General features: G+C 41.6%; 1 protein-coding gene across 1 annotated transcript in view; it reads right to left on the minus strand.

The window, feature by feature from the left end:
* The window catches only part of UVSSA (UV stimulated scaffold protein A), a 51232-nt gene extending 42458 nt beyond the window's left edge, over positions 1 to 8774 (minus strand). The window contains exons 1-6 of the mRNA XM_084286791.1: positions 8634 to 8774; positions 8204 to 8534; positions 3859 to 3979; positions 2173 to 2607; positions 953 to 1062; positions 216 to 338 (exon numbers count right to left, since the gene is read on the minus strand). Coding sequence (XP_084142917.1) covers positions 216 to 338; positions 953 to 1062; positions 2173 to 2607; positions 3859 to 3979; positions 8204 to 8534; positions 8634 to 8731 — 1218 coding nt within the window. The 5' untranslated portion in view covers positions 8732 to 8774. The remainder of the gene's footprint in view (positions 1 to 215; positions 339 to 952; positions 1063 to 2172; positions 2608 to 3858; positions 3980 to 8203; positions 8535 to 8633) is intronic.
* Positions 8775 to 23008: the final 14234 nt, after the last annotated feature.

A 23008-nucleotide genomic window follows, 5' to 3' on the forward strand; every position in this document is an offset into this window, starting at 1 on the left:
CATGGTTTTGTCTAATAACCTGTCCCCTGACATAACATAACAGGTGTTCAGTGCAACTTCCTTAAATTAAGCTGTAATCCGCTTCAGAAGTAAATCCATTAAACTTGTGTTTAATGCTTAAAGTTTGCCACACTGAAGTTTAAGTGCACTTTTTGTATACAACCTAAATGTTACTAATGGTCCTCTCTAGTAATACAGAATTTTTGAAAACTCACCACTTTTCTCTCTTTAAAGCAAATGTTCATTTCCTTGTATTTCTTCATAGCAGTCTCCAGTTTATTCTTCAGATCAATGGCACATCTCAGACGATCATCATTTATTCCTGCTCTGGTAAATAACTGCAAAGCAAAAAAATCTACATCGTTATTTATTTTTTTTTCTAGACATCTGAGTCAAAAAACACTTGTTTTTCTTCCATCTTTAATGAAACAAATTCCTTTATCTTAAAAGTGACAATTAGTAAATGCACTGCTTTTCCCATCTAGAATATAAAGCTAACAGCAACTACTAAAGACAAACAAAGAAAGAAAAGAAGCTACAAACACCTCCTGAGAATGCCCTTCACTGGGCCAAATTCCATGAACGAAGCTCCTGAGCAATATCAATTGACAGAAAGGACATAGTATTTTTCTGATACAGACATGTCTCACAAAAACATGCCGAGTTTTACTTTAACATTTTGCAAAGAAGTTATTTTCTGAGATGTCTTTTTTTTTTTTTTGTAACTTAAGTGCGACTGTAGGTAGCATACCTAATGCTGAAAGCTGAGCCATGAAACAAGTTATATAGCTCCTATAGTTTCCTTCTGTCCACCCCTACTGAACCAGCAACCTTCTTTTCTATTTGCACCAATGTTTCTTCAACATTAAGTTCCTTTTTGCTCACTCTCCCTCAAGCTTTAGTGCCCACTTCATCTTTTTATAGAAAGTGAAGAAATAGCTCTTCATCCCACCTGAATCCAGGACTGCACAGAAGGCAAGAACTTATTTCTGAGGAGTTTGTGAGCATCCACAACATTGTTTATTACGGCAGTATTGTCTTCATTCTCATGCACTTTTAAATCTGTTCAAAATATGAAAATAAGAGTTAGAGCATGACATTTATAGTATCCTCACTAGAGAAGTTAAAAGTAAGTAGAAGTAGATATGAACCTTTCTAAAATATTTGATATTCAATATTAATTATTCTACTATTATTATTCTATGCATTGAAATAAATCAAAAGGAAAAGATGAAAAGCTTTCAGTGCAACGTTGAGAGCTGTTAAGCCATCACAGCTAAGGACTCACTAAACAAACCAAAGACAAGTGCAGTCTTACTATTTACATCACACCTTGTTCTATGTTCCCATCAATGCACTGGGACTTATTGCACCAGTTTTTGCATATTCCATATGAAATGATCCCTGTCCCCCACAGCAAAAGGCACTTGAACATCAAAGAAGCCAAGTGTGCCACTACCCAAGTACAGATGGTACTTTTCACCTCTTAGTCACTTGTAGGCTCCACAAATACCTTTCCAATTCTGTTGTCTGCAGGCACAGAAGTAGGTACCTGTCTCACTTGCTGTTTGCACTTGAAATTTCATTAGGACACTACTTGTAAGAAATTTCTCTTGGACTACCAAAACACCTTCTACCTTGAGTTTTCTAGATGCAACTCATATTAGCAAAGTTATAGAGAAAAGATAAAATCATAACCCTTAACTCTTTCAAGCAAAATTCTTACTGCTTCTTGCAAGTTGTCAGTAACAAAGAAAAGCTTAAGAAACAGTCAATTTGAGGCTTTTTAAATAAGTAGCTTATACACAGGTTATAGGGAGAAGGAAAGAAGTGAATAGTGACGCACACGGAAAAGAAAATAATACAGGTTAAACAGACTGTATTTTTTTTAAATACAGGGAACTCATTATGGGTACTACAAAGCACCATAATATGTTTTCAACAACTAGTATGAAAGTTCAATCTTAGAAGCTAATTAATAAAATCTGAAAATCCCACACGAGCATCCAAAGCTAAGAATGGTTGCTAGATGACCCAGAAATGGAAAAGAACAGTAAACCAAAATGGTGTTCAGGAACCTCAAACACTTAAGTCATAGTAAAACCAAAACAACTACAGAGCACATCAAACAAAGACTGTTGCCAGCTGTTTGTGAAAAATTGTTCCAGGTACCTGTGGAGATTTCAAGGTCTAGAGTATATTTATGAGAAATAAGCCCATGGTTCCTAACAAAAGTTTCGTAATCATCATCGTGGAAAGCAAGGGCACCAGATTCAACTCCCGAGGATGTGCCTCCATCTAATTCTTTTTGTTCAGGTGTCTCCTGTTTGTCATCTAAGTCTTCATTTTTCTCAGTTCTAACACCCTGAGAAGCAGAAACGATGTCCTTGCTGCAGCACGGCTGTTCATCATCCACGAATCTGACATATGACTGGGTAACGTCTGTCTGGGAGGCCAGGGCGGGTGCAGGACTATCCTCATTAGCAGTCATTTCTTTGTGGGGTTCTGGAGTTGTGTCATTCACAGTGAACTCGAAAGGATCTGGCAACAGAAGCCGGAAACAGTTTTCCATCTCTGTCAGTGTTTCATCAATCTCTTGGGACATTTCTATGAAGAGACAATGGTTTTAGAACACTGTTAAACAATGTGAAATGCTGATGTCTCCAGAGCAGAGACAGATCTACAAAACAAATACCGCTGCCAAATAGGTAATCCTTTATCTAGTAATCCATCATAATTTATCCATATGTATCTCCTTCCCATGCAAAAACTGTCCTTGTGACAGAAAAGTGACAATACTATTCTTAAGCAGGAAATCTAGAATTCTACGAGTGTTCCTCCTTTCTTATCCTCCCTAAAATTCCATTGTGTAACAAAGATGACTCAAATACCTCCATAAATTTGAGGCAGAAAGACAGTACTCATAAGAGACAAATTTCTCAGTGAAGTTTGGGAGTACTCCTTGTGCAGCCATGAGTGTTACAGTTGTTTGTGGGTGCACCCATGAACATATGCTACAGCTGAAAGAGATGCTACCAATAAAACTGATTTTAGGAAGGTTAAATCTCTTGAAAATTGCACTGTCATGCATGGAAATGCTTGTAGCATGCAGGATAAATGCAGACATAAATGCATATATTGCAGAAACTGAAGCAATTTAACTAAGTAATCCTTTGTAACTGCAATTTAATACATTATCTCTGTTCTTCTCCCATACTGCAGACATAGGTTGATGTACACATAGTGCTTAGAGATTCAGCTCCCAGTTCGATGCACTGTTTAGCAGCAATATGCTACTTTTCATACACTTCCTACACTGCATCCAAGATTTCTGTGCAGACCAGAGCTCAACCTTCTGGAACACACATAATGACTGTGTACACAACATAATTAAGGTTATCAGTCAAGACGGTGTTGAGAAGCCTGTACCTAGTCACAGACAAAGGAACTGAGCTGCCAGTTCCAAACCACTTTGTGGTATCATGGAATCGCAGAAGCTGGAGTTAGAAGGGACACATGAGGATCATTGTGCCCAACTCCATATGATGTGCCTGCTTGGGATTATGCATTCACACTTTACTGAATTACAGACCACACCTTTTCACACCTTTGTTTTAAATCTTTTCATTCAACCTGGGCTTAAAGGACTGTCACCTTATTCTTTTTATTTTATTTATTCCATGATATTCTTTAAGTAAGAGAGACAGACGGTCAAGCCCTAACAAACGTACCATTCCTGCACTCTGTGGTCAGCTATTATTTGGATAGCCATTCTGTTGGAATGTGTTTTACGTAATCTTACAAATGGTTCCTTTAAAAGCGAATAAAAACACCACCAAAAGAACCAGAGCACTTTACCTGCCATTTCTTTTTCAGCTCTTTTGGCTTTTTCTTTGTAAATGTTATCCAATCGTTTTTGCTTCTCCTCTTCCCTCTGCCTTTCAGCAACAGTTCTGGCATGCACATCTTGAAAATCCACCTAAGGAAATGAAGAAAAAAGTATAACATTCCTTGGAAGAAATATATAGAAAATCCATTTCCTAAGATCCTTATCTGTGTTGAAAAATCCTCTAACATCAGCAATCAGCCAGCAGCTCAGCAGCGCTTCCTTTTATCTCTTCTCCTCCTGGAATCAATAACTACAGTAATTCTGAATGGAGGTTTTGCTTCTACTAATAAGGGACTGAGGAGAATCAATGGCTTTCAAAAAGGAATCATAAGGTAGAAAAACAAAGCGTTTAGTCCCACATCTAAACCGCAAAAATAACCTAGGCTGTGGGAGACCTCTGTCACAGCACTGGAGGCAGGGGTTAGGGAGTTGGGCAGGAAGGGACTACACAGGGTAAGTATTCAAGTTACATGAAAACATCACACTATTTCTACTTGTAGGAAAGGAAATTTAGGAAAACTTGTAAGCACTACTAGCACACATAGGTATCACTTACTAAACAACTTATAAGCAAGCAAAGTAGTAGAGATGATATTAAAACATGTTAAGAGATCACATTTTGGCTTTTACAACTACATTTGTTGGATACGTGGACTGAGGGAAAAGATACCAATTAGTCTCACTTTACCTTCTTCTGACTAAAACATAAATATAAATCTGAATGATTCAAAACACTTTCTTAAAATATTTGCAGAGGGTTTTTTTTTTTTTTAGTTTGTTCTTAGTAGGGCTTGAAGATTAAATATTTTTCACTTCTATTTCAAGGAAATGAATCCTGAATTGTGATATTAGGTAAGAAAAGCTTTTCAAAAAGGAAAACCACAGCATATCCATTTGATTGCTACCACATAACTTCCATTAATTTCACCACAGGTTATACTGAGTGCTGGGCAAGCCCATACTTTACTGCTAATGAAGCCCACAGCCTCTCCAGCACGGTTCCTGTACTACAAGCACCCACTGAACATTCATTTCCATTGTAATTGCTGGATGAGAAAGCTTGTCAATATCCAGTAATGGTTCCCAGATACTGACATTCTGCACCAACATTTTGGAGCCTCGCAAGAATAAAACAGTAAAATTATGGGGTAGAGGCCCATATGATGCTGGGACTGCTCTATACTGCAAAATATCTTTCAGTTTAGTCCTAGATACTTCAGATACTTTCACAGCAACTGACAGGGACAGTCTCCACCTCTCTAGACAGACGGACACACTTACCAATCTCTTTTTTATTGGGAGAGTGGGGAGGCACAGAGAAGGTACAAAAAAATAAGCTCCATAACCTATAGCAGCATGAGGCTTCCTGTGGTGAGCTTTTTGCTTTTCAGTATCTTATTTTTCTGCTAAGTTTGAGTATTTCTCCACATAGCAGCAGGAAAAAGAGAACAGCCCATGCATTAACCACTGGATTTACATAGATCAATATCATCCACAAAAAAAATAAAAATATAGAACCCAGAAACTAAAGCTACCATTTCTAAGCATACAGATTTGACTTGTGTAGAAAACCAGAGATCCCTAGGGCTTCCTAAACCACTGCTTCTTCCCTGTATCAGAATAACAATAGAGCCACCTGCCCAGTCTTTCCCTTTCTCTGTCCCAAAAGGCAGCTATGGGCTGCTCTGCTGTGTTGATTCTTGCTGTGGTACTTGGCCAGAGTCTCCTCACACAGCTGTTAAATCATCAGAGTTTGCCATCAAGAGAGAAAGTACATCTCACATACTAGATCTCTATCACCAGCCCTGTCCACAGCACATACGCAGCTTGGAACTGCCCACAGAGAGGCACCCTGGCCTTTTGCAGAAGTCTCACGAGGTCAGAGTAACTCAGGGCCTGACTTATGGATGTTCACAAGGACTCACTACCTGGTGTCAGTACAAACTTAGGGACTTCGTCAGGACACACCTAATCTCATTTACACAACATGGACACACACTAGAGTTATTATTCTGCCTATGCAGTGAAGCCTTTTACTACTGGTCCATAACTTTGGAAAGGGAAGAACTGTTTTCACCTCTTCACAGCTGTTCTCTGTTTTGTTCTCAAATTCAAAGGTATAGCTTCAACCTGCTAGGGTTAAACCAGTGGGTAACACTCTGGGTTTACACCCTAAAAGGGCAGCACTTGTCATTTTCTGACCAATTGTTCATAAGGTGGTTTTGGTAATGATAAACCGAAAAAAAAGGCAGGGCTAACAGTCCTCCAATCACCCCATACTAACGTGCCAAACCTGTAATACAAAATAGCAGATGTATCTGATTTCTAGAAAGAACAAATGCCTCCCCAAGCCTCCTGGTTGCCTCTTGCAGTCCAAGTATTAAGCTGGGAAAAGGCTGGCTAGGTCAGTTGACTGGTATTAACTGGTACAAGAGTTGAGAAACTAGATTAGGTTGTCTCCATTGAAACCAGCATTCCTACTCAAATTCAGCTGCCCTAAAAAGTAGTACAGCTTACTGGATGCTTGACTTACTGTGTATGCTTGAGTATCCAGTCAGGGAAATCTATGTTATATGTCAGAGATCGCTGCCTCAGTCCTGCATTTCCCTTTTTCACTTTATTTTTTTTTCTTTATTCAATAAAACAGTAAGGGAGGATTCAAATACCCTTTGTGATCAGATGCCAAAAATTATACAGAGAAAAAAAAATACAATAAACACAAGTAAGTTATTAGCTTAATACGGAAACAGAACAGCAGACACATTGCTTATCACAAAGTTTTCTTTATCTGTTAAGAACACACAGCGCCCATCTTTCTGAAGAAATAAAATTAATACACTTCCTGAAAGTCTGGTGTTATCATTGTAGATAGCATGAATGTTAAAAAAGTGTTCCCAATTTCCATTGCTTGCACCTTAGAATAGATACAAAAGCAGAAGAATGACCAAAATACAATAATATGAAACCTAGAAGGGAGAGTTAGAAGTGTTTATGTGAGAAGTTCCTTTTTAATTAAACTGCTGGTGTTACACACACCAGCACTGTGTTTGAGGAGGGCTGGTACCTACACTTTGTTGTGCTGTGAAAAAAGCCAGAATAGGACAGCTCAGGACAGAAGTAAGGATACTTTAAGCTTTCACATGACAACTTAATAGCTGCTTATTGTCAGCTGAAGCTGTAAGTATCCTTTCCATTCTGAACAGGTTGGACTTTGTGGCTTCAGGTGGTAATCAGTGGCTGGAGGCCTACTGGTGAGCAACACTTATGCACACCAAGAAAGAGTTGGTTGAGTCCAGCTCTAATTTCAAGGCAAGGATTTTTAAAGCCTTTTTGCCATAACACAAGATGTACAAGAATATCTCCCAATGGGTAATCTATTCCAGTGTAGATGTGTCCTTTATGTTTTGTCCTAATTTGTTTTTAATCACTTTATTTAAAGTTCTTCCTCCCTGTTTATGTAGTTCAGCCCTTTCCACTGTATATCTGTCATGCTGTAACTGAGGTCAAAGACAGACAGCCCTTCTCTTCAACTCCAGGAGCTGGCCATTACTTAATATACTTAATAACACATCTGGGCAAATTTAGTGACTGAGCTGTAAGTTACATACATACGATATTCAACTGAGAAGCTTTAAAAAAAAATAAAAGGAAAAGGAATGCTGGAAAACCAATGCCTTCAGTCAGGATGCTGTATGGGTCTCAATAAAAGGGCATCTGCCTTGAGAGTAGTGCCAGAAAGTTTAGTTCAGTTTCTGGTCAGCACTGAACATGATGTCAGTGCTGATGGTGAACTGTGTAACATTTCCTCTACCTAGCATTCATCTTGCTAGCAGGTTATAAGAAAGAATTATAGAATGGCTCAGGTTGTAAGGGACCTTAAATATCACCTAGTTCCAACCCTCTTCCATGGGCAGGGGTGCCACCCACTGCATCAGGTTGCTCAGCGCCCCATCCAGCCTGCCCTTGAACACCTCCAGGGGTGGGGCATCCACGGATTTTTTAGGCAACCTGTAACACCTCAAAGACATTACATTTCTCTAAATAGCACCTCATTTTCTGAAAAACCTTCAGAAAACACTTCATGCGAAGGGGTAGACATTTGCTAGCTTTAATTTTCGGAGACGTAGAAGAGGGTTTTTGCTTCTTGTGAGGGTAAATCACCACAAGTCTAATGAACACTGGGTAATTTGGGATGCCTCTTACAGACAGCACTTGGCTCCCAGAGGGCTTCCTTCCCAATTTATTGATTCTCTCTCTCGAAACGCCTAGCAACTCACCACCTAAGCACACCCATAGGTGAAGCCGCCGCGTTACCTTCTTGTTCTGCTTCAGATAGTGGTACCCCAGCGCCAGCTTCTTGTAGGCCTCACCGTACTTGTCATGCCAGTCCTGCACGCAGTGCAGGGCAGCCTTCCTCAGCCTCTGTGCCACCTCAGCAGGCGGTGGCAGGGGCTGCCGGTGCTCGGTGCCCACCGCCAGCTCCAGGAACTCCTGGAAGTCGGCGAGGAGCAGCGTGCGGAACCGGTGGGACCTGGCGAAGAGCTCCCGCAGCGCCTGGAAGGCCGACAGGCGCACCTGGGCGTGCGGCTCCCTCAGCCTGGTCAGCAGCAGGTGGTAGGCATGGCCGATGTGGTCGTCCGAAGACCTGAAAAGAGGTGAAAAGAGGCAAAATTTACCACATAAATTGCTGGGTTTCGGTCAAAAAAAGGCTTTTTGGGGGTTAATTTTCCAGGCCGGCTCCTACTTGCAGATTTTCTTCAGCTCCTTCAGCCTGCCCGGCTCCAGCTGCGGCTCCCCGGCCGTGGTGAGCTCCTCCACCAGCTCGGCCAGGCGCTGCGCCATCGCCCGCGGCCCGTCGGCTCCTGTCACAGCCCCTCACACCGCCTCACAACCCGCCCCCCCCCGGGGAACGCGCCGGGTGGTGCCTTCCGCACGCAGCCACCCCCCCGAAACGCGGCGGGTGGTACAGCCCGCGCTCCCCCTTCACAGAGCCTACCCCTGCTGACGGGATGGCAGCGCGCGTGACGTCATGGCGGGTGGAGGAGCGGGAGGGGGCGGTCCTTAAAGGGACCGCGACTGAATTTTTGGGGGGATAAATTACAAAGTTTCCACAGAATTGATCAAAAATCCACATCAGGGCTACAAAGCTGGCGAAGGGCTTGGAGCACAAGTCCTGTGAGGAGCGGCTGAGGGAGCTGGGGGTGTTTGGGCTGGAGTCTTAGCATCGCACCACATGAAATGGCTATAGTAAGCATAGTCCCTGCAGTAGGGGGCTGGTTGAACTGAGGTAAAATACACTTTTATGACGCATTAAACACACTCAGTACAAGCCAGGAGGAGCCAAATAGCAAGAGGTTAGAAAATAGTCTGAAATGTGTCAATTTAGATGCAGGAGGAGGGGTGATAGGGATGATGCCCTGTTCTGGTGTCTCCCTCCAGCAGCCACACGAGCGTGGCTCAGTTACTGGAGGTCATGGGGCTCTCCTGGGTTTACTCCTGGCAGCACTTGTCCTCCTTTCAGTTTTGGGTGCCTCACTGGAAATGTGTTACAGGCCCCCATTTCTGAAAGTGCTGATCAACCACTGGGAAGGACCAAGCCCTTGCTGGTGCTCACTTTGAGCATCTTGAATAAGGGAGGCATTTAAAATGGGTATTCCCGTTTGAAAATGTTGTCAGGTATTTGAAGGGTGTTTCCCTTCATCCACAGCTGAGGCGTGTGTTGAAATTCATATTACAGCTCTCCAAGCTGGCTTCTGGGATAGGAAAGACATCATTGAACACTTTTTACAAGTAGTGAACTCATATTTTCAAACACATTTACTACAGTGAAATCAGACATACATTTTGCGGCGGTTCTGCTATTTTTGACTTGATATATGAAACTAATAGCATTTTACTTTTAAATAGTGTTTTTCCTTCCTTGTTGCTTTCCATCTAGTAAAACGGATGTCCTACATTTCTGTGTGAAAAGCACATACAATGGCACAGTTAATCTTCAAAGTTTAGATCAGTTTACTCTTTCAATATTTCTTATTTTTCTGTTTTGTTTCTTAATTTGATTGAAAGTGCCTAAACAACTGCTTTCTATTAGGTTATTGCTTGCAACAATAACATTGCTTTAATGTTTAGAAACAGTATTTCAAAAGGAGCCTCAAGCAAGGTACTTAACATCTACAAAGTCACCATTTCATATCCATGCATAATGTTTAAGAAATCCCTGCAAGGAGCCATATGGTTTTTGCAAAGAATCGCTTGATGAATGAATGCTGAGTTGTGTAACTCATTCATGGTGGTCCCTTAGGCAAATCCCAGTGACAGCTAAGCTGTTTGCTTATTTATTTATTTATTTGATCGCAGGCAATTACATAAAATTGTGTTTGCTCGAGTTGCCGAGTTTCTTTCCCCGTTTACTTTCCAACAAACATGGTAAATATCCACCATTCAAATATTTCCATGCTTCCTTCATCTGGACCAGTCTGATAAAAGGCTGAAGAGAGCCAGATCACTGCAGAATTCATTTTGCTGCAGAAGTCCCAACCACTCTGCACTTGCTTTGATTTTCCCCTGCTCAGGGTGGTGCAGGAGAACGCAGGACACTGTGGGGTGCAGAGGCAGGAGCTAAGAGCAGCTGCTGCCCCTCCGAGCCACATCACTGAGACTTACTACCAGTTTACACCTGATTTCAGCAAAGCCTGAGTCTGCTGCTTCATGTCACATGCATCAGGACAGGTTGTTGGTTCTGCAAGTCCAGTATCTTTGGCTAAATACATAGACAAAGTATAGGGCCAAACAGAATTTTATCCATTGAAACCACTTATTTGTGTCTGAAGGTTCTTACATTAAAGCAGAGCCAGCTGTTCTGTCCCAGATTTAAAATGTCAAGATGATGGCTCTAGGAAGGATTGTTTCAAACTTTCACGTAACATTCAATTTTCAGGTGTATTCTTTTTAAAAAAGAAAGATCCAGGTAGAAGACAGTTCCACCATGTTATTAGATGATTCTTTGCCTGGGATTGTTTTCAGCTGTGCAATAAAAGAGCATGTCAGGCAGAAAGAAACCCCACTGAACTCTTAAAATAGCTGTCTTCAGCTTAATGATATGAAATTAAAAAGGAGGGTTTATTCTTCTGCCAAAATGGAACTTAGGCAAAAAAAAAAAAAAAAAAAAAAAAAAAGCTTTCCTACAAACAATCTGGAGTTAAAATAACTTTGGTTTCAGGCCTGAAGATGCAGAAACATGATAAACACTGATATTAAGTTGTCACGGAGTTTATGCCAGTTGGTTTGCAAAGAAAATACTGACCTTCTGTGTGAGAAGAATAGATGCTTAACCGCTAGTTTGACTCAAGCAAAAGGATGACAGTTATTTGAGAGCCCTGAACAAGCTCCTACGGGGTAAGGACTATATTTAAACAGATGTTTTCAAGGAGAAAATGCTCTATTCATTAAACCATCAATAACGCGAGGCCAAAGATACTTGGCAACCTCCTGTAACTGTGTGAAATACTGTGAGAACACTTCGGCCTATTGTAACATTTTATAATTCTGTCATAGGCGGAGATGAACGAACCTGCTCCATATGGCCTAGATCATGAATTAAATAACCATTTGTAAATTGGATGGAGCAGGAATAGCTGCAGGAGAACCATCGCAAATCAAGGAGCACCTGCCTACGCTTAGCTTGTACTTGTGTCTAGAATAGGTTTTAAAATGATCCTACAGCATTTCCTGAAAACTCCAGGCCTGTAACAACAAAGTGCTATTTCTTCCATGGAAAAATCTAACCAAAACCTAAAGAGAAAGGCAAATAATGAGTCCCAAACCACCTGGCATTCTTCCAGGTTAGACAGGTCAACAGAACAAGTTAATATTTCCATGAGAATGCACCCAAAGAAGAGCAACCTAACCTGCAAGCAGGTGTCTTTGTTTGTTTTAGGGGTGTGGATACCAGCCTTTAAGACAGGACTCGGGTGGGGTGGCTCAGAAAAGGAGGACTTTGAAGCTTGTTACCATGCAGAGAGAACAAAAGAGGAAATACAGCCCAAATTCTGCTTGAAGATCCCCTGCTGTTAAATTGCACAGTGACAGAAATGCCACATGTATACAGATGGGACTGCTTTCAAATATATGATGTTAGCAGACATTTCTTAAACAACCTAAAGATACTGGTTTGGGTGTCACATCGAGTCCTTGATAGTGCATTTTGGAAGCTCTTTTTGCCTGACATCTGAGCCATCCCACCCTCAGAAAGCCATCACCTGCAGAAGAACCACAGTTGCTGTAGCTGGGCTTTCCAAATAAGCAGCTGTGCGTAGTTGTGGCTCCAGATACCAAAAGGTATTTTTTTTTTCTTCCTTTCCTAAGGATACAGAAAAGTGGAGAACTGCTCTGAAACTGCTAAAGGCCTCTAGTTAAAAGGGGAGGATTTATAAATAGTACAGCTGTGAGGAATGATGCCCCTGTGTGATATGCTTATCACAGTTTAGCAAGGTTTCATACACAACACTTCTAGATTAGGCCTAGGGAGGAAATCTACTTCTTTCAGCCATATGAATGTGTCTACACCAGTCACTTAAGGAAACCACCCATTTAGAAATGAAATGTCTTGTTTAGTCATCTCAACTCTCTGTATCTCAACTCAACAACCAGCAAGAGGGCGGCACTTTCACAGAGAAAGCCATAGAGCATTGGGGGCACATGGAGTGGAGTCTAAATCTTAAGTGGCTCTGTTTTACCAGGATGAAGTCCATTCCTGATGTGAAGCTGTTGTCATCTCCACCAGCCAACAGGAACAGCATTGCACGAGCACTGGCTGATCGGTGGTTTTCAGTTTCAGATTTCTCCATCCTGTTCTCACTCCAGGTAGCTACAACCCAGTGATGCCACGATCATTCGCTCACAGGAGCCAGTCCTCAGTCACCAGGCAACTGTCCCATGGAGGCACGCTGTCAGCCTTCAGGTTTTTTTTGCATTTCCATCATTTTTTATGAATAGCGACCAAGAAAGCCACATGGATCAAAACAAGTGAATTTCTTTCACTGCTATGATAAAAGAACACTTTGTCTTTATGAAGAGATTATTTATACAAGTCAGCTTTTGCAGACAGAAGGAAAGTCCCTGGTTTAAGATTACGAGGTGGTTGGGACAAAAATAGAGTGCAAAGACCACAGTTAGGGAGAGAAGGAAATACTGAAGTATAATTAAAAGGAAGATGGAAGTATCATGAAAAGAAGAAGGCAGCAAGCCTTGTGAAATGTCTGGAACCAATCCTTTTTGGATGATCTTTGAGGTCCCTTCCAGCCCGAACTATTCTGTGATTCTGTGATTTATATTTATGCTTTTAAAGAGATGTTTTACACTTCTGTGGCTAGATATTTAAGTGTCAACAAAATGCAAAATGGTATTTATTCACATTTTCTTGTATTTGCACCCTTATTTTTTTTGCAGCAAGTGCATCGTGACAGTGCCACTGACCAACATAGAGCTGTTCTTTTACACTGTGCTCTACTGAGACTCCTAAACTGTTTCACAAACTTTCAGGCAATTGAACCTCAACACAATGCAGAACAAGAATTGTAGATGCAGTCTACGTATACAAAGACTAAGCTGACAAAAGCCTTCCAGAAAAGCTGAGCACGGAGTTTGGAGTGCTGGCCCCGTTCCCTGACTTGCAGCACCTCCAGTCACACGTCCCTCAGCAGCATCACTCTCACAGCCCCGTGTTTCAGCTTGTTTCATGCAAGTGTTAAAAGGCCTCTTAAGTGATTCATTGCTACTTTTCGTCTCTGTGCAAGTCTTAACAGTAGAATTGATATAAAATAATGAAAAAGCAGTTGTGTTGAATACACCTGGGTAAAATATACACAAAGTTTTCTTGACTTCCTATTAAGAAGGTCAACATTTCCAAGAGAGACAGTAGAACAACAACCAAAATTTTTGCTGCTCTAATAATTTCCTGCATAAAAAATTTATCAATTATTTACACATCAGTAACACGTAGCTAAGGTGAGATGCTTTTTTTTTTTTTTTTCCAACAGTCTGTGTGGATCTGTGATCTATGGATATGCACAGGGCTGCTCTGGAACAGTCACTCATCAGCTGCTGGCAGGGCTCGGCACTGCCCCAGGTCATGGAACTTGACTTCTGGGAAACATTTTTTATTTTTCTATTTTTTTTTTTTTAAAGCTAAATGCAAACCTGGCACTCAGTAATTTCGTATGGACAAGATACACTTATAGGGACAGTGCAGGCAGGAGAGCACTGCCGACAGCAGCGAGCTGGATGGCTGTGACAGCATTCTCTCCTCTTAAATCGTAGAAAGTATTCTGTCACCAATTTCCTACATGGCCATGAAAAAGGCACAACTACTGAGAACCACAACTTCCTCAGCTATGAAAGAAAAAAAAAGTTGTGACTGTTTAAGCACACAAAGCTACAGGAAGTATAAAGGGCTTCATGTTTACAGATAAGAGTCAAAATGAACTTTATAAAGCCCTTGACTTCTTTGCCCTTTGGCAAAGGCATGCATAAGGCTTGATAGGACGAGGTGTAACAGCTTTAAACTAAAAGAGGGGAGGTTTAGATAAGGTATTAGGAAGCAATTCTTCACTCTGAGGGTGGTGAGGCGCTGAACAGGCTGCCCAGGGGAGCTGTGGCTGCCCCATTCCTTGAGGCATTTAAGGCCAGGCTGGATGGGGCTTTGGGCAGCCTGATCTGGTGGGAGGCGTCCCTGCCCACGGCAGGGGGGTTAAAACTATGTGTCTTTAGTGTCCGATTGCATAGGGTTTAATTAAAATTAAATTTCGGCGGCGTTTCGGGGCCGGGGCCGGCAGGTGGCGGTGCAGGGAAAGCCGCGGCAGGGCCGGAGCCCGGCCTGGGGCCTGGTCGTGAGGCGAGCGCTGCCTCAGAGAAATCCCACCCGAGGCGATATCCTGACCCGCCCGGGACGCTGCCACTGCTGTTCCTACAGATCGTTTTCACGCTCGTATGTTTTAATTTTGTTTTGCAGGATTTGAACTTACAGGCTCGGAGCATCGGCTTGTGGCAACAGGCTTGGCGTCCCAGAGACGAAGCCTTAGGGTGACCTGTGGGCATAGCTGGGTGCCCAGGAGCTTTCAGCAACAAAGGTGTAAATTACCATCCTAAAATACATGTATATGCACACATAAATACATATATGCACATGACACGGATATATATTTAGCATATTACAAATATATATCCATATATACACAAACATATATACATATGTCAACGTTGCTTAAGGACGCCAGTCGCAACACATTCTCCTGTTGCACCTTCCATCCCTCTGTAAGGCTACGCAGTTTTCAGGCCAGGAATTAGTCTTTGATTAGATCAGTCCTTAATGTGATCAATCAGAGACTTGCAATAAAATCTGTAGAATTTTATTTGAAAAATGCAGTCCTGAGTATCACATCATGGAAACTACTTTTAATGACCAAAAGAGAACACTTCTTTCTTAGAAGTAGCCAAATGTGGAGGCATTTCCCAAACAGAACTACTCACCGCTGTCCCTGTGCTTATAGACAACAATGGACGTAGTAAAAATTTTGGAAAAACATAAAAGTATTAAAAATTTATAGTGGCACATTTTGCCTTTTATATGAAAAGGGGGAAAAAAAAAAAAAAAAAAGCAACAATAATACAAAAACCCTTAAGCCAATAACAACAGCACAGAAGATATTTAGACTTAAAAAAAAAAAAAAAAAAAAAAAAAAAAGGAAAGCTCACCAAAAAGCCAATGAGGAAACTTAACTTTTCTTTCTTTTGCATTAAAGAATTGTAAACAGAATAGGACCTGGTAGAATAGTGGCTCTTTCTTGAAAGGGCACCAGTGTTGAACTGAAATCACCACTGAGTTTTAAAAATCTGCATGGGCACAGGTGGGTTAAAGCAACTCCAGTTCTTACAGGATATTCTAGCCCTATCTGTAGTGTTACAAGTTGCCAGAGTCCATGGCCTTGCTGGAACAAATAATGGAAATGCTGATAAATCCAGAAAAGAAATAGCTAATGAAATGTCTTTAAAGATTTAAATCAGTTATGATTCTCTAAGAAACAGAGGTAATTTTTCAAAAAAATAAAGGGATCTTCAGGGAAAGATGTATTATATGAAAGAAGCTTCAATAAAGCACTGACAAACACAACAAACAAACGATGAATTCAAACTGGAAACAAGGCACATATTTTACCAGTGAGAAAACGCATTCTTGCTCTCTTGATGATGTTTTTCTGACAGATGTGCTCTAACTGAACACAGCTCTGGATTATAAAAAGTTTGAGACTGGTCATCTGAAATCAGGAGGCTGTAGATACATAGCTCCTGGCTCTTTTGTAAGGCAATGAGTTATGGAGATTATTTGTCCACAAAACAGGGGAGGCAAGACTAGGAAAATCTGGTGACTTAGTTACACAGTAAATCTTAAAGCAGGAGCCTTGGCTACTCCAATGGTTCAGGTCCTCCTAAAGAGAGGACAGGATAGATAGAGAGTATTTTGCAAACATATATACATATATTTCTTTTTAAAAGGGTATTACGACACTTTGAAGAGTCCTTGAGTTAAATGCAACGTTTCAGAGAATGTTCTCAATTTCAAAACACAATTACGTGAGGACATAAAAGGGTGGCAGGAAGGTCCCTTTAATGGCTGGAAGCCATAAGAGAAGCTCCTCAAAGTGCTTGCAGGGAGGACTGGTTGGAGCAGATGAAGTTGTGAGGTTGCATTTCTGATCTTTTGGATTTTAACGAAGTTGATCTATACTGGTACACTTAGTGGGATTTGCACAAAGCCTCTTCTATAATATTCAAGAAAGCAATGAACTACAAGTCTAAGCCTCAGCCTAGACATTTTAGTTTAACATTTAGTGTGAGACTTTTGAGAAGAGTCCACAGCTCTGTTCAACTACTTTCAATGTGTAACCAGGCACAATCTGCGTTCTAACAATTCTGATGCTTTGTTTTTTCTTATGGTGTGAAATCAGGAAAATAATGATTCATTTTAAGCTCATCAGATCCTAGGTGAAGGAATTATTTTGCAACAACAATTTTTAAGTAGGCACCTGAAGATACAAGATGAAGTTTGTTGATCCAAAAGTCATAACTTTTTCAACCAAGAACACAAAAATGTACCGATTTCTTTGTATGCTGTTCCTGGAAAAAGATTGCTGGGGGGAAGCAATGCAGACAAACCCTGCATTCAGATTCAGCATTTCATCCAGCGTCTCACATCTTCAAACGTGGAGATCCCAGGCTATGTTATTTATGGTTCCCTGATGCAAGGAAACCAGTCGTTATCCTTTGTTAATTGGTTTAGAATAAGACAGGTATTTCTGGAACCAGCAACTGCTAATCTTACTTCAGTGAGGAATTCTTCATTTTACCCAGAAGTGGAGTGCTCTAAACACAGAGGTAGGTAATACATTGTAGCCAAGGGCAGGATAATCTGTCTAACAGGGCAGATGACATTCTTCCCAATTATTATAAAAGCAAAGACGTGATAGGTGTTATGTCAAAGAAGGTCTGGTACTCACTGAACAGACAAAATTTATTTAGAAATGTTTCAGCTGTGCCTACAGTGTTGTTTTGTTTGTTTGTTTGTTTTTCTATGCTTAGTAAACTGAATAATTTGCTGTCCTAAATATCATCCTATTTATTCACTGTGTTTAGAAGTGGGAAGTACATCATTAAAGCTAGAGCTTTGCAAGGGGTATGACAGTGAAATTCAAAGTAAACAGGTATCACAAAGTCTGGATCATCAACGTATGTGTACCTGAGACCAATATTGGCAAATTGCTCCTAAAAACAAACAAACAAACAAAAAAAACTGCCTCAGCAACACCAGTTCCCTTCTATTCTTCACTGTGTGACCACCCAACTAGATGAGGTTGTGCCCCGAGGGCATTCAGCCTGTACCGGGGCCATGGCTCTTGGAGCTGGACGTGGCTCAGTTCACGTGCACCCAGGAGAGCTGTGTAGCTGCTCGAAGCACCTCTGCACCCAGATGATGTTAAATTGCAAATGCTCTGAGGGCAAGACCCACTTACAGACTCCCAGCTTCTTCCGAAGTGCTATAGGAGATTAGAAGCCACCCATCAGATTAACTGGATCAGAGCTACAAAACACGCTTTATATAATAGTATCATTGAGTACATCCAGGGCGACTTGAGCCTTCCTAAAACTAATTCCCCACCCCTCCAGTTTTTAGCAAAGTATTTCTATTGTTCTAGTCCTTAGAACTGCTGCTTTAAACAGAGGAGACGTCTCCACATGGGGCATGCACAGGCACCCTGAAGAACTGCCCACATCTCTGGTCTTGCCTCTTCTGAGCAATTTGTCTTGCTGTGGTTTGCAAAGGAGGAAAAGGAAATTGTCTGCTGATTTTATTATCTGTTTATTTCCTTTGGGGATTTGTCTATACGATCCTGCTTAATGTCCATGGGTGGGGAACAAAATATTTAAGTTAGTTAACGATCTTTTTGTCCTGAATTGAATAGGCTTTTATCATCTTTCTCTCATTCTTCCTTCTGGCTCCATCAGGAAAAGTTCCTGGCTGGGAACTCAGGGGGATCTCCCTAGGAAAAACTGCTCCTCTGCAGGGTAGATAAAACTATTGCCTTTAGGAACATACAACATAAATGTTCATCTCCTGAGATAGGAAACAGGGTCCAAGGAACAAATCCAGCTGTAGTACACCCTTGGGTGTTATCACCCACTTAACCAGCCTTGGTTTTCCACAGGAATTTGGGATTAAAGGAAATGTCTTACGCAGAGCCAGCTGGGCCAGGAAGGGATTTTTGGTTCACCCCACTGACCACCATAGCAATCTCCCTCTGCTTCAGCTTCGGTGTAAGAGAGCCATTCATACAATCCTTTTGGGTTCGCATTTCTGTTTCAAAGATACAATACACTGGAGCCTCAAACCCTCCAAAAAAATCATGATCAAATCATGATCGCGGTATTTAATGAAGACTCTTTCATGTGAAGTCCCAATCAAGGCTGAATGAACTCCAGTGCTAAAACCACCTCATCTCTGTGTTATCCCACTCCTGCACTTTATCTGTTGTACTTCCCAGGTAATATTCTAGCATCCTCTGGACTGAGGTTATTTCTGTTACGAGCACATTCCTGCTTTTTGTGCAGTATTGATAATGACAAAGACATATTAGCTCCATGACAGACGCCCCAGGAACCCCATCAGTTACTTTGCCCTTCACACTGCTTTTTACCATCTCTGAGCCAGATCCTCATGCAATTTCTAATTCCCATCTTCTCCAGCTATTAGCCAATGCCATCACACGAAATGCTGCATTACATCTGCACTCTATTTGAGAAGACTGATCCTAGCACCAGCGACCATCACAGCTGTATGGCATAACAAATCCTCAGCAAACGTCTCCCCTTCACTCCCAGTTCTTAAGTGCAGCATATTTTGAGAATACCTGGGCAGCTCTAGGTTACTTATTTTCCTCCTTCCCTTGAAGATGGATCTACTCCAGTAGCTGCTCTCTGTGCAGGTGATACCATACCCAGGCTGGATGCTCTAACAGCTTCTTGCCATTAAAACTAAGCAATTAAGAGCTCCAGGAGAAAAATTACTTGTTTTCTACAATTTGCACACATTTTGTTTTCCCCACTTCCACAATTCTAAATTATTTCAGTTTTTAGTGGTGTATCTCCCTCTCCACCCCATCCAGCAATGCTGATCATCACCTTTATCAGAAGTGAGAAGCGAGGTGCTGGGTGCAGTTTTGTAGTTCAGTCTGGTTCTCTACGATGTAGCTATGCAGCAGTTTCACATTAATGTTTTTGGTCTTACTTGCACTTTCAAAAAAAATGTTGCAGTTATTTTAGCCTCTGTGACAGGTAACTGGCTTTTAGCCATCCTTAGCTCCACCGTGACACCCTGTTCTCATTTTCAGTAAGTCAAAACAAAAAGCTGCTCTTCTTCATCAGCCTTTTAGATTTCTTGGTCTGCTATTTTCTAATGGTCTTTTTGTGGTACTAACACTCCTGCAGCTGGTTTGCTCTGGCTTAAGATACAGATCTCTGGCGATTTTAGCATGGTCAAATAGAAATTTGTGGTGGAGTTTGAAATATCTTACTCAAATCCACAAGCTTCTCAGTGAAATTACCATTGCTAGTTAGCAACAAGGTAAGAAAATTTCATTGAAATGAAGAACGTCCTTTTATGGAGTCTTAAAACTTGAGTTCAGACTAAAGTCAGGATTAGACCTTGAGTTTTTTTCAGTGAGTAGCTCAGATACGTGTTGAACCTCATACAAAAGTCAGCTGTAATTGAGAACTACTTTATGTTGGCTCTATAGCTATCGTGCCAAAAACCACTCCTGTCCTCACATCCAAAAACATTGGGGCCCTACAGCTGCTTGCTCCCTCTTGCTGGGCACGAGTGCAAGTTGTCTTTCCCTGACTATTTGCCAGCAGGATTTTCTTCTACTTACAGAGCCTACCCAGCCATGAGATGTGTTAGTGAAGAGCTAAGAACAGATCCTGCTGTCCATCTCTGCCCATCCTTGTACTTTTCCTAAAGCAAACAAAGTTGAGCTGCATTCCTTTCCCAGGCAAGCTTAGCTAACGGGGCCAACTCTTTACAAAAAATGCTGCCTTCCAGCCTGGCTGGGAGTTAGAAATATTGCACAATCAACCTGAAGACGAGTCTTTAGAAAACAAAAGGGCAGGGAGATCCCGTTCAGCATTGAACCTGCAGATGCCTCTTGTCATCAAATAAAAACAAACTGTTCCTGCAGCATTCAATAACCAGAAGAAATGACTTGCAGCTTACTTGATCCAAGGATCAGATAAGGCTCAGATTTTATCAGGAGTCCTGTGGATCTGTACTTATTTGGTGTGCTAGTTCAGAAAGTGTGGAGCGAGACAGCTGGAGCAGCATATTGCCACTAACACCTGGTTTTGCCTTTAAAGATGCAGATCATTTGTACCAAATGCTGGAAAGTCATGCCACAAAAGAGCAACTGTTCAGAGCCAGGTAAACCAGGAAAAATGGCCCTCAAGTGGAGTACGTTGGAGAATGCAATCAAGAACTCCGGCCTAAGGAGTGCAAGATTAAAGCAGGGATAGCAGAAAGGGCAATCAGCCTGCCTCTGGAACAGAGCATGAATTACTCTGCATACTTCAGGACAGAGCAGGAAAAAGCAATGTGCTGAGCAGAATGTGACAAATTACAGAGCATGAAAAAACAGTAGAGAACTGACTACAGCTATGGCTTACAGCTACTGATGTTCTTAACCAAGTGACCTGTGGTGCTACAGAAGGCAAATGCACACCACAATGCAGTCGTGGGTACCAAAACCTGCCTTGATGAAGACCTTGGTCTAGCTCTCCCAACATACTCTGCCCAGGCTACCTGACACAGGAAAGGAGAAAAAATCCATATATATATTTCCCTCCTCTCAAAAACAGTCTTTTAGGAATGTTAAAAAGGCTTTCTTTTGCCAGATTACCAACTGTCCCATAACTTTTTCATTCTTCCTCTCCCAAATCAATCCTCTTCCCCCTCCCCAAAGTAATCTTACTAATAGAACAGGAATGGATACGCTTAGAGTATTAAAAATAAATTAAAAAAAAACAACAAAAACACATACCAGCCCATCAGTCTATAATACTTCCTGCAAATTGTTTTGCCTGAACACAGCATCAGCTTCATTTTTTCTCATCACAGCAAGCGTTGCCATCTTAGTGTCTTGAACCTTCTGTACCCTGACGGGTAATGGAACACTTCCAGCTCAAACATCTTGAAGAAACCCATGGGTCAAGGCACCTGGTGTGACAAACAGCATCACCACCTCTCTCCCCTTTTGCAATACTCAAGAACCTTCATCTCTGACAAGTGATTTGGTCCACAAGAAACAGAAAAGGCAATTCTCAACTTCTGCATAACTACAGAGATAAACCTGTTCTGACCGCATCTGGGACAAACTGTTGCCACTCAAACATGAGCACCATAACTAAAACCCAGAGCCTCAAGTCTCACAAAGGCTGGCAAGACTGAGAAAAGGTCACAGCACTTCCCAGTGTCATAAAGGATAGAGCTCATTTCCAGCTCAGCTAGATCCTGAGAGAAGATAGCATTCACTTTACTAATTAACCTCTTCCATTTCAAAAGGACGCCCTTCATCACACAGGCAGTAACTTCTTCCCTTAAGGAAACAAATGAATTGTCTTAGGTCTTCTGCCTCAGCATTCTGCCAGGCATTTAGATGATGCAGGTCATCCATAAAAGACTGCGAATGTCGTCTAAAGTAGCTGATGGCCATGTTTTGACTGATGTGAAATGCAGGCACTGCTGGTGACACAAGACATACAATTGGCAGAACAGATTCAGTTTTCAGACAGCAGGATATTAAAATATTTGTGGAGCTTCCACGTATTCTGACAGTCAAGTTCAAGTCCTATGACTGACTCCTCACCATAAAATTTATGTTAGTGCTCTGCAAGATACTGCTAGAACGAGACAGATTTTGCAAACTTTTACCCAACATTTCATTTGTTGAGGAAAACATCTCTGTAACTGTGCCCTGCTTTCAGTGTTATACAAATGGTACTTCCAAAACCCTCTTCCCACTGTACACAGTAGCAGGAATCAATGCTGTGTTGACCCAGGATGTTGACAGAACATACCCAAACTATACTTACAGCCAGAAAGATTATGAAATCCAAGCATACGCAGGACATCCCCTCTGTTGACACACAAAAAAAGATGCAGAAGAGGAAAGCAGAGTATGAAGTTATTAAAATAGTGTTTACAGGCACCAAGCTTATACTTGCTGTGAATCACGTACTGCTCTTGGTTTAATGCTTGCAGGCACCAGAGATAAGAGCTCTGAACTAACACCTCTGCTGGACTCTAAGCTTCGGGCTGCAGAGAGCAGTTGGGGAATACAAACCAAAAATCCAGGCTGCAGCCCAGCAATCCTCCCCTGCAGCCATTTCTGACCCCTATAAAGCTGGAAGGCTTCTGGAGCCGTGCTGGAGGAAGCCAGAGAATGAAAGCCAGCCTATAGTGCATTTACTGGACCCAATCCACAGGGGTCAGCCAGGAGACTACAACTGCCTGGAACAAAC

Source organism: Netta rufina (assembly GCF_964035555.1).
Source record: "Netta rufina genome assembly, chromosome: 4".
Classification (NCBI taxonomy): Eukaryota; Metazoa; Chordata; class Aves; order Anseriformes; family Anatidae; genus Netta; species Netta rufina.